The sequence below is a fragment of the Rana temporaria genome, chromosome 12, assembly GCF_905171775.1.
Source record: "Rana temporaria chromosome 12, aRanTem1.1, whole genome shotgun sequence".
NCBI classification, from domain to species: Eukaryota; Metazoa; Chordata; class Amphibia; order Anura; family Ranidae; genus Rana; species Rana temporaria.
Window position 1 is genome coordinate 7,029,233 of NC_053500.1, and position 18,129 is coordinate 7,047,361.

An 18,129-nucleotide genomic window follows, 5' to 3' on the forward strand; every position below is an offset into this window, starting at 1 on the left:
CTCGGTGACACCATAGATACAGTGTCGGTAGTTCTGCGGTGACCTTTGTGAATGATACTGAGGATTGGGTTTGCTTTGCTTTTCTATGCTAATCACAGGAGCCTCTTGCTGTGTTTGCTTTCCCTCATTGCTTCCCACACTGTGGAGGGGCAGGGTGGATGCTCACGTCGCTGCAGCTTGTGAATGGTGGGCTGCTATCACATTGCTAGACACCCCCCCCCCCCCTTTTTCATCCTCTCTCTCTCTCTCTCTCTCTCTCTCTCTCTCTCTGCATCACAGCAGCTTGCAGGGGAATGGTACAGTCTGGTCTGTAGCTGCTCCATCAGCTGATGATGCTCCTCTGTCTCTGCTCCAGTCTCAGACCTCGCCGCTGTTTGGAATTACGTCTCACTCTCCGCTCCCCAAAGTGGATTTAAAAAAAAAAAAGGGGGGGGGAGGAGAGAGCATGCAGCAAGTCGTCGGGGAAGACTGATTTACTTTTTTGCCCTACTTGCCCAGAAACCGGGGGGGCTTATTTCCAGTCAACTTTCCCTTTCACTCACTTCTATCCCCCCCTCCCCCCCACCCCTGGACCCCCTCATTGGCTTTCTGGGAATGGGTTCAAATTTTAACGATATTGTCAAGCAGGGCTACGTCAAGATAAGAAGCCGACGACTCGGGGTACGTTAATACTATTATTATTATTATCATTTTTTTTATTAAGTTGTGACTGCCTTGTTCATTGATGCAAAGCTGTTTATTTTTTAACTTCTCCTTTACAGGTGTAGACCTAAAGCTACCCCCCCCCCCCCCTTATACACACGATCAGAATACAGTCCAAAAAAAAATATCGCTTTTGTCGTCCGAAATTTTCCGATGGGACAAGCACGAAAAAAATTATAATTCTCGTACATTTTTTTTTTTTTTCACTAGAAAATTGTACCAGATTGTACGTTTTTTCTTTACTAGGCTTTGACCTTTAAAAAAAAAATGTTTTTTATTTTTTTTATTTTTTATTACTGTTGTTGATAATTCGAATAAGAAATTTACGAGTCGTTTTCAAACAGATCGAATTTTCAGCCAGCTTTGTACACTTGTGAATTGGATGATAAGCTGATCTAAAGCTCCCTTATCTCGACCCATTCATAGAATTGTTCCACCACAGCAGCTGGATTAACAGTGGACCAAATTGGCTTTGAGTTCCAAAGATCCAAACAAGGAGGGGGGAGAGGGGGGGGATTTTAATTTAATGATTGGTCTTAATTCCCTGCTAATAATAAGAACGCCGGTACTCTATTCTATACCGGAGCAATGTTCTTCAATTTCATTTCTGAGCCCAACAAAAGTCACTCGAAGAAAGTCAAATACGCTGTACGCTTAAGCCCTGGTTCACGTTGATGCGATTTTGACATGCCAAATCGGCGACCATTGCCGGCAACGGCAGTGTCCGAAACGGTGCGGCGCCATACCGATTCCCAAAAGTAGTTTCTTAGCCAGATTCAGAGAGGTTTACGCCGGCGTATCAGTAGATAACTATAATATCAATAGCGTAACTCTGAATCTGCGCCGTCGTACATTTAAGTGTATTCTCAAACTGAGATACACTTAAATGTATCTAAGATACGACCTCCTACGCCGTCGTATCTTAGCTGACTACGCCGGCCGCTAGGGGCGTGTACGCTGATTTACGCCTAGAATGCGTAAATCAGCGAGATACGCCTATTCACGAACGTACGCTTGCCCGTCGCAGTACAGATACGCCGTTTACGTAAGACATACGCCGGCGTAAAGATAAAGCTGCTTTCTAGGTGGCGCAGCCCATGCAAGGTATGGACGTCGGAACGAGCCTATCTTTTTACGTCGTTTGCGTAAGTCGTACGCGAATAGGGCTGTGCGTAAGTTACGTTCACGTCGTAGGCAGTGTTCGACGTATCTTAGGCATTCTATCCGACGCATGCGCACTGGGATACGTCCACGGACGGCGCATGCGCCGTACGATCGAAACGTCAATTACGTGGGGTCATGCCTTATTGACATAAAACATGCCCACCTCTTCCCAATTTGAATTAGGCGCGCTTACGCCAGGACATTTACGCTACGCCGCCGTAACTTAGGACGCAAGTGCTTTGTGAATACAGCACTTGCCTCTCTGACTTACAGCGGCGTAGCGTATATGCGATACGCTACGCCTGCACAAAGTTAAGCCAGTCTTTCTGAATATGGCTATCTGTACTGTTTTGGGCAATTTCCGGGTGCAATTTCTATAGACAACTGTGCAGCAACTCGTACAGATGTCTCTGAAGTCGCCCCCCCCAGAGTTGGGAACTGTCATGTGGTGAATGAGATCGGGTGAGTTCGGCTGTACTCGCCCGATCTCATTCCCGCAGTCAGTGTGAGCCCGGGCTAAAGTAAATAGGTGTCCATTGACTCCTAACAAATAAAATCTATGCAGTAGAGCACCAATGGCTTCTATTTGTTTAGTCACTTTTGCCACTTGACCTCCGGGAAGATTTACCCCCTTTCCTGACCAGGCCATTTTTTTTCTTTGCGATACAGCACTGCGTTAGTTTACCTGACAATTGCGCGGTCATGCGACGATGTACCCAATTAAAAATTATATCCCTTTTCCCACAAATAGGGCTTTCTTTTGGTGGTGTTTGATCACCTCTGTGTTATTTAATATTTGTTTATTTTATATGAATGTTCTCTGTTGCAACACTGATTATCCTCCCAGCCAATTGGGAAGCGGCTCTGATATTTGTCACCCAATTGGCTGAAAGGACAGGCGATCCTATTGGATACCTAGGAGAAGAAGGGAGGAGCTGCGCAGAAGACGCAGGAGCCCGCCCACTGTCCGTAGAAGCCCGCTGCCGCTAGAGCCTGCAACCTGCCGAAGCCTACTGGAGCCCGCAACCCTCCGAAGCACGCTGCCCGCCGAAGTCTGACCCCACGGAGCCCGCACCTCTCCGAAGCATGCAACCCGCCACTGCCCGCCGAAGCCTGCCCCCCAGAGCCCGCACCTCTCCGAAGCATGCAACCCGCCACTGCCCGCCGAAGCCTGCCCCCCGAATCACACATCCCTCCAAAGCACGCAGTCCGCCACTGCCCGCTAAAGCCTGCCTCCGCATCCCCCGAAACACGCAAACCGCCGCTGCCCGCCAAAGTCTGCCCCCGGATCTCGCATACCTCCGTAGCATGCAGCTCGCCGAAGCCTGCCCCCCGGAGCCGGCAACACTCCGAAGCATGCAACCTGCTGCTGCCCGCCGAAGCCCGCCCCCCGGAGCTGTCAACCCTTCGATGCACGCAAACCCGCTGCTGCCCGCCGAAGCCTGCCCCTGAAGCTCGCAACTCGCTGCTGCCTACCGGAGCCCGCAACCCTCTGAAGCACGCAACCCGCGGAAGCCTGTGCCCAGAGCCTGCAACCCCCTGAAGCACGCAACCCGCCGCTGCCCCCCAGAGACCGCAACCTGCTGGGGTAGGTGCGGGAAGGGGGTACTGAGATGCCATCGACCAACGAGTCGTATGCAGACCCTACCACCTTCCTTATTAGTGCTCTGCAGCTGCACAGCTGATGCATAATTATGAAACCACTCCCAGTAGACCAGAATAACAAATGGTAGGAATCTGCAACAAAGCTTGTTAAAATCCTTGCACTGTACAGAGATTACTCAGAGGGGAATGTTTTTTTTCTCAACAAAAGTGGAGTTACTCTCTCTTACTGAGCTGGGCTACCTCCCGAAGAAAAATGGGAGCAGGCAGGTAGGTTTCTTATATTGCAAAACAGACACTGAGGTTGATTTACTAAAACTGGAGAGTGTAAAATCTGGTGCAGCTCTACATTGAAACCAATCAGCTTCCAGGTTTTCATGTCAAAGTTTAAATGAACAAGCTAAAGTTAGTAGCTGATTGGCTCCCATGGCACAGCTGCACCAAATTTTTGCACTCTCCAGTTTTAGTAAATCAACCCCGTTGCGTGTCTCTTCTGCAATATAGGACCTGCCTGCTCGCAGTTTTTGAAAGCGCACTTCGCCTGCCGTCTTTATACGTCAGTACTTTGATGTTGAATACCATTGTTATGGCAGCAGATAACCACCATAACCCTCTGTATTTTTAAAAATGGCGGGCGGTCACCTTTAGGATAAAAGTGGTCTCTGCGGCGAATTCACCGCAAGATCACTTTTATCGGCGGTGGGTGAGCCGCCCACCCCCTCCCACCGCGTTCCGGTCGTCTCCGCCACTTACCAAAACCGCCGGTAGCAGCGGAGACAATACGGTACTTTCCCCCCCAGAGGCATGAAGTCCAGTGAGGGAACGATGGCCCCAACTCGGCTCCATACCATTGGATGACGGAAGCGACGTCAAGCGTCACTTTCTCCCAGAGGTCTTAAAGGAGAATTATTTTTTTTATTGAAAAAAAAAATACTTTTTTTTTTCTTTATTGCATGTATTTATTCTGTATTGCGTGTAAATATGAGATGTGAGGACCACAAATCTCACATTAAAGAGGTCCTGTCATTCTTTGTTTTCTATTACAAGAGATTTTTACATTCCTCGTAATAGGAATAAAAGTGATACAATTTATTTTTTTTGAAGGGACACTTTAACCATAAGTGTAAAAAGAAAAAAGAAAATAAATAAGAAAAAAAAAAGATAAAAATCATTTAAAGCACGGCGGGACGAGGTGCTTTAAATTATTATCTTTTTTCTTTCTTATTTATTTAACTTTTTATTTTTACACTTTCCCTTTAAAAAGAAAACCAATTTTTTATTTTATTTTTTTAAAGGGAAAGTGTAAAATTAAAAAGTAAAATAAATAAGAAAGAAAAAAAGATAATAATAATTTAAAGCGCTCCGTCCCGCCTTACTAGCGAACGCATACGCAAGTCGCACCCGCATATGTAAACGGTGTTCAAACCACACACATGAGGTATCGCCGCGATCATTAGAGCAAGAGCAATAATTCTAGCCATAGACCTCCTCTGTAACTCAAAACTGGTAACCTGTAGAATTTTTTAAACGTCGCCTATGGAGATTTTTAAGGGTCAAAGTTTGACGCCATTTTACGAGCGGGCGTAATTTTGAAGCGTGACATGTTGGATATTAATTTTACTCGGCATAACATCATCTTTGACAATATATATATATATATATATATATATATATATATATATATATATATATATATATAAAATCAAATAAATCGGGCTAACTTTACTGTTTTCTTATTTTTTTATTCAAATGTAGCGTATTTTTTCCCTTGATTGTATGACCGCTGCGCGTTTGTATGACCGGTGTGACCTAAAGTATTGCAACGACCGCCATTTTATTCTCTAGGGTGTCTGATTTTTATATATATATATATATATATACCGTATATACTCGAATATAAGCCGAGGCACCTAATTTTACCACAAAAAACTGGGAAAACGCATTGACTCGAATATAAGCCTAGGGTGTCCATCTGCATGCCACACTGTGCCCATGCCTCACTGTGCCCATGCCTCACTGTGCCCATGACTAGACTGACGTTTAACATGGGAGTCTATGGAAGGGGTGCCCGGATTTGAAAAATCGGTGATCCCCAGCCGTAGGTCTCCCAGACAACAAACTTTGCACACTTGTAGAGGAGAAATGGGGCTACATGTGTGCCAAGCTTGGGGTCCGGAGGACCTACGAACAGCCAGTAATGGGTCCCCAATGTCCGGGAGATCGGGCACAAAAAGGTGACTCGAGTATAAGCCGAGGGGGGCATTTTCAGCACAAAAACAGGTGCTGAAAAACTTATACTCGAGTATATACGGTATCTATATATCTATCTATAAATATATATATATATATACAGGGGCGGACTGACAACTCATGGTGCCCCTGGGCAATAGGAGATTATGGTGCCCCCAGGCAATAGATTATGGGGCCATACACAAACACATACAGTATACATACACAATATACACAGTACACACAGAATACACATACACACACTAAAAAGGTACTGGAGAGAGGGGGCAGCTATAATCCTGGGATTTAACAAAAAAAAACACAGATTTTGACATACTGGTCCCTGCCCGAGTGCCCGAATAGTCAGTCCGCCCCTGTGTATATATATATATATAAATCATGTTTGGGGGTTCTAAGTAATTTTCTAGCAAAATAAAAACCTGATTTTAACTTGTAAACACCAAGGGGCAGATCCACATAGAAATAGATGGGCGCAGCGTATCAGAGATACGCTACGCCGCTGTAACTTACTTTTGGCTGGTTCGAATCCTGGAAGAATTTGCGCCGTAAGTTACGGCGGCGTACTGTATCTCTGGCGGCGGAATTCAAATCGGCGATTAGGGGGCGTGATTCATTTAAATGAAGCTCGTCCACGCGCCGAATGAAATGCGCATGCGTCGTTCCTAAATTTCCCGCCGTGCATTGCGCTAAATGACGTCGCAACAACGTCATTTTTTGAACTTAGACGAGACTTACGTCCATCGCTATTCACGGACGACTTACGCAAAAAAAAAAATTCAAATTTCGACGCAGGAAAGACGGCCATACTTAACATGGCAAGTCTATCTATACGCCGCAAAATAGCATCTTTAACTATACGCCGGAAAAAGCCGACTAGAGACGACGTAAGAGAATGCGATGGCCGCTCGTACGTTCGTGGATCGTCGGAAAAAGCTCATTTGCATACCCGACGCGGAAAACGACGTGAACGCCACCCAGCGGACACCGAAAAATTGCATCTTAGATCCGAAGACGTACGCCTGTCGGATCTAACCCAGATGCCGTCGTATCTTGTTTTGAGGATTCAAAACAACAATACGACGCGGGTAATTTGAAAGTACGCCGGCGTACTCTGTCTGTTATGCCCCCAAGTGTAGAAAGTAGGCCTGGTCCTTAAAGCGGGAGTTCACCCATTTGTAAAAAAAAAAAAATTTCTCCCCTTAGCTTCCTGCTCGTTTTGTCTAGGGGAATCGGCTATTTGTATTAAAATATGAGCAGTACTTACCCGTTTTCGAGCTGCATCTTCTTCCGTCGCTTCCGGGTATGGGTCTTCGGGAGCGGGCGTTCCTTCTTGATTGACAGTCTTCCGAGAGGCTTCCGACGGTCGCATCCATCGCGTCACTCGTAGCCGAAAGAAGCCGAACGTCGGTGCGGCTCTATACTGCGCCTGCGCACCGACGTTCGGCTTCTTTCGGAAAATCGTGACGCGATGGATGCGACCGTCGGAAGCCTGTCAATCAAGAAGGAACGCCCATTCCCGAAGCCCATACCCGGAAGCGACGGAGAGGATGCATCTCGTAAACGGGTAAGTACTGCACATATTTTAAAATAAATAGCCGATTCCCCTAGTAAAAACGAGCAGGAATCTAAGGGGGAAAAGTGCCCTCTAAGGGTGAACCCCCGCTTTAAGTAGTTAAGGTAGTGGCTGCAGCAGGAGCTGATCTGTATCAGACGCGGGTGAACGGCACAGGCACCGGGATTTACACAATCATGTCACCTCTGAGCATCTCAGCCCAGGAAGTAGATGGTCAACCTAGAAGATGCCTGGAAAAAAAGATGGTGCTGTCCTTTTGGAGAGGAAAGCTGATGAATGCATTGTCTGGGGGGGGGGGGGGGGGGGGGGATAGGGGGGGGCGTGATCTTTGTGAGAGGTAATAAATACCTGGAAAAGTTACACCAACACATTGATATGTCTGACGCTGGGTCTACTTTAAAAAGGAGAGCTCTTCATTGATTTAAATCCTTCAGCTCATTAAGGAGCACAGGAACACTTGAGGGCTGTGTGATGTCTGATGCCCTTGTCTTCGTCTGATCCTGTCAAGACTGATTGGGATCAGAAAAGCTGTTTTTTTTATTTTTTTTAACCACTTCTGCCCCGGAAGATTTACCGCCCCTCCACGAGCAGGCCATTTTTTTGTGATACGGCACTGCGTTAAGTTATAACTGACAATTGCGCGGTCGTGCGACGTTGTATCCAAATAAAATTGAGGTCCTTTTTTCCCCCCCACAAATAGAGCTTTCTTTTGGTGGTATTTGATCACCTCTGCGGTTTTTAGTTTTTGCGCTATAAACAAAAAAAGAATGACAATTTTGAAAAAAAATGCAATATTTTTTACTTTTTGCTATAATAAATATCCCCAAAAATATATAAAAAAAAATGTTCTCCTCAGTTTAGGCCGATACATATTCTTCTACATATTTTTCGTTAAAAAAAATAAGCGTTTATTGATTGGTTTGCGCAAAAGTTATAGCATTTACAAAATAGGGGATAGTTTTATGGCATTTTTATTAATATATTTTTTTTTACTAGTAATGGCGGCGATCAGCGTTTTTTTTTTCCGCTACTGCGACATTACGGCGGACACTTCGGACACTTTTGACACATTTTTGGGACCATTGGCATTTTTATAGCGATCAGTGCTATAAAAATGCATTGATTACTATAAAAATTCCACTGGCAGTGAAGGGGTTACCACTAGGGGTTAAGTATGTTCCCTGGGTGTGTTCTAACTGTAGGGGGGGGGTGGCCTCACTAGGGGAAATGACTGATCGCTGTTCATACATTGTATGAACAGACAATCAGGCATTTCTCCCCCTGACAGGATCGGTAGCTGTGTGTTTACACACAAAGCTCCCGGGTTCTCGCTCTGTAACGAGCAATCGCGGGTGCCTGGCGGTGATCGCGACCACTGGGCACGCGTGCGAGAGTCGGGAGCGAGCGGGGGGCGCGTGCACACGTGTCGCTAGTGGCCGTGTCGAGAGCCGACGTAGAGCTATGGGCTCTCGCACAGGAGAGCTAGTCGGCATCTAGTTAAAGTGGACCCTCACCCTATAAAGGAACTTTTTTTTACCATCTCTCTCCCACAATTGGATAACATTTTGTTTTTTAAAGGCTTCTTCCTTAGTGTTATTATATAGCACCAACAGTTTACGCAGCGCTTTACAATGTAGAGGGGGGGGGGGTCAGTACAATCACAATACAGTTCAATACAGAAGGAATAGGAGGGCCAGGCTCGTGCATACCTCCCAACTCTTTGATTTTGGAATGGGGGACACCTAATGGCAAAAGTATGCAGGCGTAGGACACACCCCCTCAAAAGAAGAATGAAAAAATAAAAATATTAGTTAAACCCACAAGTTCTTTTTTCTAATAGTCAGCATTGATGGGCACTGATAGGTGGCACTAATATGCAGCAATGATGAGCACTGATAGGTGAAACTGATGGGCACTAATAGGCAGCACTGATGGGCATTGATAGGTGGCATTGATAGGCTGCACTCATGGGCACTGATGAGGCGACCCTCAAGGGCACTGATGAGGAGGCACTATTATTCAGCACTGATGGGCATTGATAGGTGGCACTGATGAGGTGACCCTGAAGGGCACTGATGAGGAGGCACTATTATGCAGCACTGATGGGCATTGATAGGTGGCACTGATGAGGTGACCCTGAAGGGCACTGATGCCATACAGTCACAGGAGTACAGTCACAGGAGTACAGTCACAGGAGTATTGTCACAGGAGTACAGTCACAGGAGTACAGTCACAGGAGTATTGTCACAGGAGTACAGTCACAGGAGTACAGTCACAGGAGTACAGTCACAGGAGTACTGTCACAGGAGTATTGTCACAGGAGTATTGTCACAGGTGTATTGTCACAGGAGTATTGTCACAGGAGTACAGTCACAGGAGTATTGTCACAGGAGTATTGTCACAGGAGTACAGTCACAGGAGTACTGTCACAGGAGTACTGTCACAGGAGTATTGTCACAGGAGTATTGTCACAGGAGTATTGTCACAGGAGTACAGTCACAGGAGTACAGTCACAGGAGTACAGTCACAGGAGTACAGTCACAGGAGTATTGTCACAGGAGTATTGTCACAGGAGTACTGTCACAGGAGTATTGTCACAGGAGTATTGTCACAGGAGTATTGTCACAGGAGTACAGTCACAGGAGTACAGTCACAGGAGTACTGTCACAGGAGTACAGTCACAGGAGTACTGTCACAGGAGTATTGTCACAGGAGTATTGTCACAGAAGTACAGTCACAGGAGTACAGTCACAGGAGTACAGTCACAGGAGTACAGTCACAGGAGTATTGTCACAGGAGTACAGTCACAGGAGTACAGTCACAGGAGTACTGTCACAGGAGTATTGTCACAGGAGTACAGTCACAGGAGTACAGTCACAGGAGTACTGTCACAGGAGTATTGTCACAGGAGTATTGTCACAGGAGTATTGTCACAGAAGTACAGTCACAGGAGTACAGTCACAGGAGTACAGTCACAGGAGTACAGTCACAGGAGTACAGTCACAGGAGTATTGTCACAGGAGTACAGTCACAGGAGTACAGTCACAGGAGTACAGTCACAGGAGTACAGTCACAGGAGTACTGTCACAGGAGTATTGTCACAGGAGTACAGTCACAGGATTACAGTCACAGGAGTACAGTCATGCCGGCTGATATCCCTCGTAATGTTATTTATTACAGATTTGTGCCTTTTTTTGCTTTTAGAAAACGCTGCAGTATATTCAGAAGACAGCAGAAACGCCCCTCTTCTTCTCCTTCCATCGGTTTATTTCAGATAGACCCTCCGATCAATTCCTGCACCTTATTCATAGATTTTTTTTTTTTGCATTCGGGGTGTGTGTAGCAGGGAGAGACGTTCGGTGTCACCATCGTTACTCGTTCTATATCTCGTCTCCTCATGTCTCATACGATAGCATCTCTCAGTGCTTAGGGAGTGTCAAACATCTCATTCAACAGAAAAAAAGGGATTTATCAATGAATGACACATGACAGCGGGACGCTCCAGGGACTGCTGTCAGAGATGCGTTGTTACGTCTTTGGCTGAGCGTTATGGAAGATGCTTTGTGTACGTTCCCTAGAATGAAGTCTGCATCCTGTATACTGACACTGTGCAGGGGTTGTATAAACCGGCTATTTGACATGTGCATTCGTTTTCCTCCGAATGCATTTTTTCTCAGAATTTCAGGTATTTTCGTTATCGTTTTAACAAACGATAACAAAAGCACAGAGAACGAAAACCGAAAGGTCCGACATAAACAAATGCTTTATTTTCGTTTTCGTCACGGTCGAATGTGCCTAACCTTAAAGCGGTTGTAAACCCGCATCCTGCAAGGCAAAAGTCATAATGAGCTAATATTCACCGCATATTAGCTCATTATAAAATACTTACCTCGGAACGAGGTGTGTAGAACTTAAAGCGGAGGTTCACCCATAGCTTACACTTTTTCCCCTTAGATGGATGCTCGTTTTGTCTAGGGGAATCGGCTATTTGTTTTAAAATATGAGCTGTACTTACCCGTTTACGAGATGCATCTTCTCCGTCGCTTCCGGGTATGGGCTGCGGGAATGGGCGTTCCTTCTTGATTGACAGTCTTCCGAGAGGCTTCCGACGGTCGCATCCATCGCGTCACGATTTTCCAAAAGAAGCCGAACGTCGGTGCGCAGGCGCAGTATAGAGCCGCACCGACGTTCGGCTTCTTTCGGCTACGAGTGACGCGATGGATGCGACCGTCGGAAGCCTCTCGGAAGACTGTCAATCAAGAAGGAACGCCCGCTCCCGAAGACCCATACCCGGAAGCGACGGAGAAGATGCATCTCGAAAACGGGTAAGTATGGATCATATTTTAAAACAACTAGCCGATTCCCCTAGACACAACAAGCAGGAATCTAAGGGGAAAATAGAAAAAAAAAAGGAATTGGGTGAACTCCCGCTTTAATTGGTCCACGCCGAGCGAGATATCATCTTGACTCGGCGTGTCTTCCGGCTATCGCCGCTCCAGCGCTGTGATTGGCTGCAGTGGCGATGATGTCACTCCCGCGCATGCGGGATTTAAATTCGGCAAGGTCTGGCGGCTGCCGGTCCTTTCGCCGTAGATCCCCCCTGCGCATTGCGAGGGGAATATCTCCTAAACCGTGCAGGTTTAGGAGATATTCTCCTTACCTACAGGTAAGCCTTGTTATAGGCTTACCTGTAGGTAAAAGTAAAAAAAGTGGGTTTACAACCACTTTAAAGCGGAGGTTCACCCTAAAAACATGTATAAAACATTACATTCCGCATACTTCCAACATTTACAGTATGCTGTTTGTTTGTTTTTTTGCTGTACATACCGTATTATTCCTATTTTCCACCCGGCTTCCGGGTACACACTCCCGCGGGAGTAGGCGTTCCTATGCAGAGGCGCAGTGTCATGTGGGACTTCGCCCAGATGATTGACGTCTTGAGAAAAACTTCCCCTTGGCGCATAAGGCGCGTCACGAGTTTCCGAAAGTAGCCGAACTGCGAGTCGGCTCTATACGGCGCTAGAGGAAAGAAAGATTTCCGCTCCAGGTGGGTATGCTGGACAATCAGTAGCTGCTCAGGAGGCCAAGAGTGTCGGCAATGCACAAGGCAAAATATAGAAGCTGAAAGGATGGACAGCCGCACCTCCAAAAAAAAAAAAACACTTAGGTTGTCTTTATTTTTAAAAAACAGTGGGTGGAAAATGCACTACAAATAACAGCAACGGGTGGGGGACAGCCTACGCGTTTCGCACTGCGATCAGTGCTTAGTCATGGATTTCTCAGAAGAAATAAGGACATTTAAAAGCAAAATGGAAGGATGAGGTAAGTGAAGGAGGACTGCACTAAGGTAAAGGAAGATATTTAGGGAAAAAAAATTGTACCTTTACAACCCCTTTAAGTAATATTTTTTTTTTATAATTCTTCTTTTGAGGGGGTGTGGCGGGGGTGTGTCCTACGCCTGCATACTTTTGCCATTAGGTGTCCCTCATTCCAAAACTCAAAGAGTTGGGAGGTATGCACGAGCCGGGAGCTCCTATTCCTTCTGTATTGAACTGTATTGTGATTGTACTGACCCCCCTCTACATTGTAAAGCGCTGCGTAAACTGTTGGTGCTATAAATGTACCTTTACAACCCCTTTTAAGCCAAACACGTAAACCTCACCATGGCTACACCAATAGAGGACAATAATATACCATCTTGTGGTACAAAAATTAAATGTATTGCTACCAAATTAGAGGGAAAATTATTGAGGCAAGCATGTCTTCTGAGCCCCTGGAGGATGTCATCTATGACGAAACGCGTAGAATGGAGCAAATGCTTGTGACTCCACCATGCACGAAACACAAGGTCTGTGCCACCTTGGGACCCTTTGTATTTATACAGAGCTGCGTGTTCTCTATTTAGATGTGAGAAGTTTTAAAAAAAAATAATTTTAAATAAAATATTGTTGTACGATTTTATACTATGTGGAGCATTTGTTCTTTTCTTCCCATGGATGCTTCTGGGAACCGGAGGTGAGATGATTTACTTGATGGAAGTGGCGGTATTTTCTTATGTCCTGCTGTGAGCTATCTGATTTTAACAAGCGCTATAAGACTTCTCGGAGTAAGAGAATCAATATCTTTCGGGAAGCTCCCCTGTGTGGCACTCGGTGGAGGAGCACACACGTGGTGGTTTTCAAATTAGCAAGAGGTACACTTGATCCATACAACTTGCACCGAGTGTGACTGCTGAAGAAAAATGTGTCTTTTTTTTTTTTTCGACTGGAGACACTCTAATAGGTAAATTCACATACCTGGCCGCAACTTTAAGGCGGCGTAGCTTAAGGCATTTAAGCTACGCCGCCGTAAGTTAGCGAGGCAAGTACATGATTCACAATGTACTTGCCTGCTAAGTTACGGCGGCGTAGCCTAAAGCGGGGCGGGCGTAAGGGCGCCTAATTCAAATTTGTCTAAGGGGGGCGTGTTTTATGTTAATGGAGCTTGACCTGACGTTTTTGAAGTTTTTTTTCAACTGCGCATGCGCCGTGCGCCTACATTTCCCAGTGTGCATCGGCGGCTAAGTACGCCGCGCGGGCCTATTGATTTCGACGTGGACGTAAACGAAGGACGACTTACGCAAACGACGTAAAAATTTCGAATTTCGACGCGGGAACGGCGGCCATACTTTAACATTGGCTACGCCACCTAGGGCCCAGCTTTAACTTTAGGCGGCCTATCTCTTACGTAAACGGCGTAAATGTACTGCGGCGGCCGGGCGTACGTTCGCGAATAGGCGTATCCAGTGATTTGCATATTCTACGCCGACCGCAATGGAAGCGCCACCTAGCGGCCAACAGAAATATTGCAACCTAAGATAGGACGGCGCAAGCCATCGTATCTTAGATATGCTTAAGCGTATCTCTGTTTGAGAATACACTGAAACATAGGTCGGCGCAGATTCTGAGTTAGGTCGGCGTATCTACTGATACGCCGGCCTAACTCTACCTGAATCTACCTATAAGACTGGCTGGATCACCAGGTGGAAAAAAAAAAGCAGCCTAAAAAAGAACACTAATGCAGCAACTACATCTAAGGTTTGATAAACTGCAATATATTACATTTATGTTTTTGGGTTTGAAGCGGTATTAAACCTTTCAGTAAAAAATAAATAAAAATAACAAACATGTTCTACTTACCTGCTCTGTGTAATGGTTTTTGCACAGAGCAGCTCTGATCCTCTTCTTTTCGGGTCCCCCGCTGGCGCTCCTGGCTCCTCCCCCGTCGAGCAGTGCCTCTAGAGAAAGCTGCTTGCCCTGGAGGCACTGCTGCTTGCACGCTCCCCAGTCGTTACTCTATGCGTCCATAAGACACATAGAGCTGTGGCTCGGCCCCCTTGCTCTCTCCTTATTGGCTCAGGGCCGTCTTAATAGCATCATGGGCCCCTGGGCAAAGTAATGCTCTGGGGCCCCTACAATGAGATAGGAGAGTACTGGGACAGCCTAGGCCACAGGTGTCAAACACAAGGCCCCGCGGGCCGAATCCGGCCCTCCGGGCCATTTCATGTGGCCCTCACACATCTCCTGCAACTGCAGGAGAGCTCCAGACCCTCCTTCAGACCCTTACTTTCTGCTTTCAAGCAATGCATCCAGCTTCTTCCCAGCAGCAGCATACGGAAAGGGGGGTGCACTGTGATGTAAGGGAGAGTGGGGGACTCAACTTCTGATGGTGGGGGGGTGGATCTTAACATCTAATGTAAGGTGGAGGGGATGCGCTGGACATCTAATCTTACAGATACAACCGGACCTTTTGAATGCTGATTCTAAGAATCAGGCGCATAGATCCGACGGCTCGGACTCAGAGTTACGACGGCGTATCTGGAGATACGCCGGCGTAACTCGTACGTGAATCCGGGCATTAATGTTTGGAGATTCTAAGTAATTTTCTAGCAAAAAAAAAAAAATGTTTTTATCTTTTCAACAGCAAGTTTGAAAAATAGGCCCGATCCTTAAAGCGGTAGTTCACCCCCCCCCCGACACATTTTACCATCGAGACAGGCATTGTAGCGTGAGCTACAGTATGCCTGTCCCGATTTTTTTAACCCCGTACTCACCTTGTACTCGGACATCGTAGATTTCGGCTCCCGCGGGGAATGGGCTTGCCTATGGAGAGGGAGGATGATTGACGGCCGGCCCTGGCACGTCACTCTCCCCGAAGACAGCCGGAGTAGGTCTCGGCTCTTCACGGCGCCTGCGCACAGGCTATGCGCACGCGTCGTGAAGACCAAGCCTATTTCGGCTATTTCCGGAGAAGCGTGACGTGCCAGAGCCGGCCGTCAATCATCCTCCGTCTCCATAGGCACGCCCATTCCCCGGTATCTTCGATGGACGACTACAAGGTGAGTACGGGGGTAAAAAATTCGGGACAGGCATACTGTAGCTCGCGCTACAATGCCTGATTTTAAGGTAAAAGAAAAAAAATGTTTTTTTTTTCGTCGTTAGGGTGAACCCCCGCTTTAAGCGGTTAAATATATGTTTTTAGTTTGGACTGTTTTTTTTTTCATTTTGGTTCTAAAAATGATTTCTTGTAACCATGACAACATTATTCAGTTTAAGACAAAAGTTTCCAGGATCCTAGTCTCCGCCCTGTTCCTGTAACTCGGCTAAACGCCTCTCCTAGAGGTCTGCACAGAGCTTGTGCCCAAATTACTGGTAGCCCCGTTTCTTAGGTCAGGGATCCTCAAACTACGGCCCTCCAGCTGTTGCGGAACTACACGTCCCGTGAGGCATTGTAAAACTCTGACATTCACAGACAGGATGGGAATTGTAGTCCCTGAACAACTGGAGGGCCGTAGTTTGAAGACCCGCGTCTTAGGTTATGGCATCCCTGGCAATTTACGTAGGCTTACTGCACTTGGGTTGTCATCTTTTTATTTTTATTTTTAATGGCCTGGGCAGAGCTCTTCTTTTTTTTTTTTCCTGCGAGGTTCTGCGATCTCTCGCCATAAAATAGCGCATATGGTAATTAAGTGCTAGACGCTATTAACTACTTGCCGACCAACCGCAGCAGTTATACGGCGGCAGGTCGGCTCCCCTGCGCGAGAGGCCGTAGCTATACGTCGGGCTCTCGAAGCGGCCACTAAGGCGCGATCGCCGCCGGGCACCCGCGATCGCTCGTTACAGAGCGAGAACTGGGAGCTTTGTGTGTAAACACACAGCTCCCGGTCCTGTCAGGGAGAGAAATGCCTGACCGTCTGTTCATACAATGTATGAACAGAAGATCAATTATTTCCCCTAGTGAGGCCACACCCCCCCTACAGTTAGAACACACCCAGGGAACATACTTAACCCCTTCCCCGCCCCCTAGTGTTAACCCCTTTCCTGCCAGTGGCATTTTTATAGTAATCCAATGCATTTTTATAGCACTAATCGCTATAAAAATTCCAATGGTCCCAAAAATGTGTCAAAAGTGTCCGAAGTGTCCGCCATAATGTCGTAGTAGCGGAAAAAAAAAATCGCTGATCGCCGCCATTACTAGTAAAAAAAATATATTAATAAAAATGCCATAAAACTATCCCCTATTTTGTAAACGCTATAAATTTTGCGCAAACCAATCAATAAACGCTTATTGCGATTTTTTTTTTTTTTTACGAAAAATAGGTAGAAGAATACGTATCGGCCTAAAATGAGGAAAATTTTTTTTTTTATATATATTTTTGGGGGGATATTTATTATAGCAAAAAGGAAAAAATATTAATTTTTTTCAAAATTGTCGCTCTATTTTTGTTTATAGCGCAAAAAATAAAAACCGCAGAGGGAAAAAAAGGATGCCAATTTTGTTCGGGAGCCACGTCGCACGACCGCGCAATTGTCAGTTAAAGCAACGCAGTGCCGAATCGCAAAAAGTGCTCTGGTCTTTGACTAGCAATATGGTCCGGGGGTTAGGTGGTTAATATTCCAATGATGCCAAATATATAAATAAAGCTTTAGCTGTCGTTGGTGAACCTTGATACATATTGTACAAGAGAGAAAATAAATACAGAAATTGAAATGAATTCCGAGTCTGAAGGCGTCTTTGGAAAAGCCCAGTAATAATAATAATATGTGACAATTTGGTCGTGCTTCTTTGGCTGACCTTGTCTTGGAGCCCCGCCAGCCTGTGTTGTGCATTCATAGTACGCACACAGCGTGGGCTGGGACGGTGGCCAAAATTTGCGACGTAGTGGACATTCCGTACTCCCCAGGCTTTTCACATGGCCAGAGATGAAAGGGATCACCAGCCGCTGGAATATACGGGGCGGATATTTAAATCTTTGAGCCGAGGAATATTCCGATTCCCTAGAAGACCATTTTTGGGATGTGTCAGTTACGCAAAAAGCCCTGATATAACCTCTAGCCTATCACTGCTGTAATGGCAGCTAGCCGTGCTTTCCCTGTCTCTTGGCAAAGGCGGCCTATTGGGGGGGGGGGGGGGGGGGGATTGTATAACTAGTAAGAGTAATTAGCAGTTCAGATTTCAGAGGGTCTGCAACCAAACTATTTTGCATTTCCAGTATTAAATGCCCACGGACAACCTTTCTACAAAGAAAAAGAAAATAAATAATTAATTGCGCTCTATAAGTGCCGGTGACTTGTCGTTAAGGTTCCCCTATCCAGATGGTTCCTGTAAGGACTGCGCAGGCGCAATCCTTGCCGACGGAAATCTCCGAACCTCGGCCGGCATCCAGGCTCATTCCTTAACATCCCCGTGGATTGGAGGATGCTAAAAAAAAAGAGCCAGGAGGCCGAGCAAGCGGAGCGAGCCGCCCGAGCGAAGCGAGGACGTGAAACCGACTGGCCACTTTCCTCAAATTCCATGTC

The 18,129-nt window shown here is 46.3% G+C and overlaps 1 protein-coding gene across 2 annotated transcripts in view; it reads left to right on the forward strand.

Annotated features, from left to right (window-relative positions):
* Nucleotides 1-280: 280 nt before the first annotated feature.
* Nucleotides 281-18,129, forward strand: part of DOK5 (docking protein 5) — a 129,027-nt gene continuing 111,178 nt past the window's right edge. For both annotated transcript variants that reach the window (XM_040330164.1, XM_040330165.1), the window contains exon 1: nt 281-660. In XM_040330164.1, coding sequence (XP_040186098.1) covers nt 595-660 — 66 coding nt within the window. In that variant the 5' untranslated portion in view covers nt 281-594. The remainder of the gene's footprint in view (nt 661-18,129) is intronic.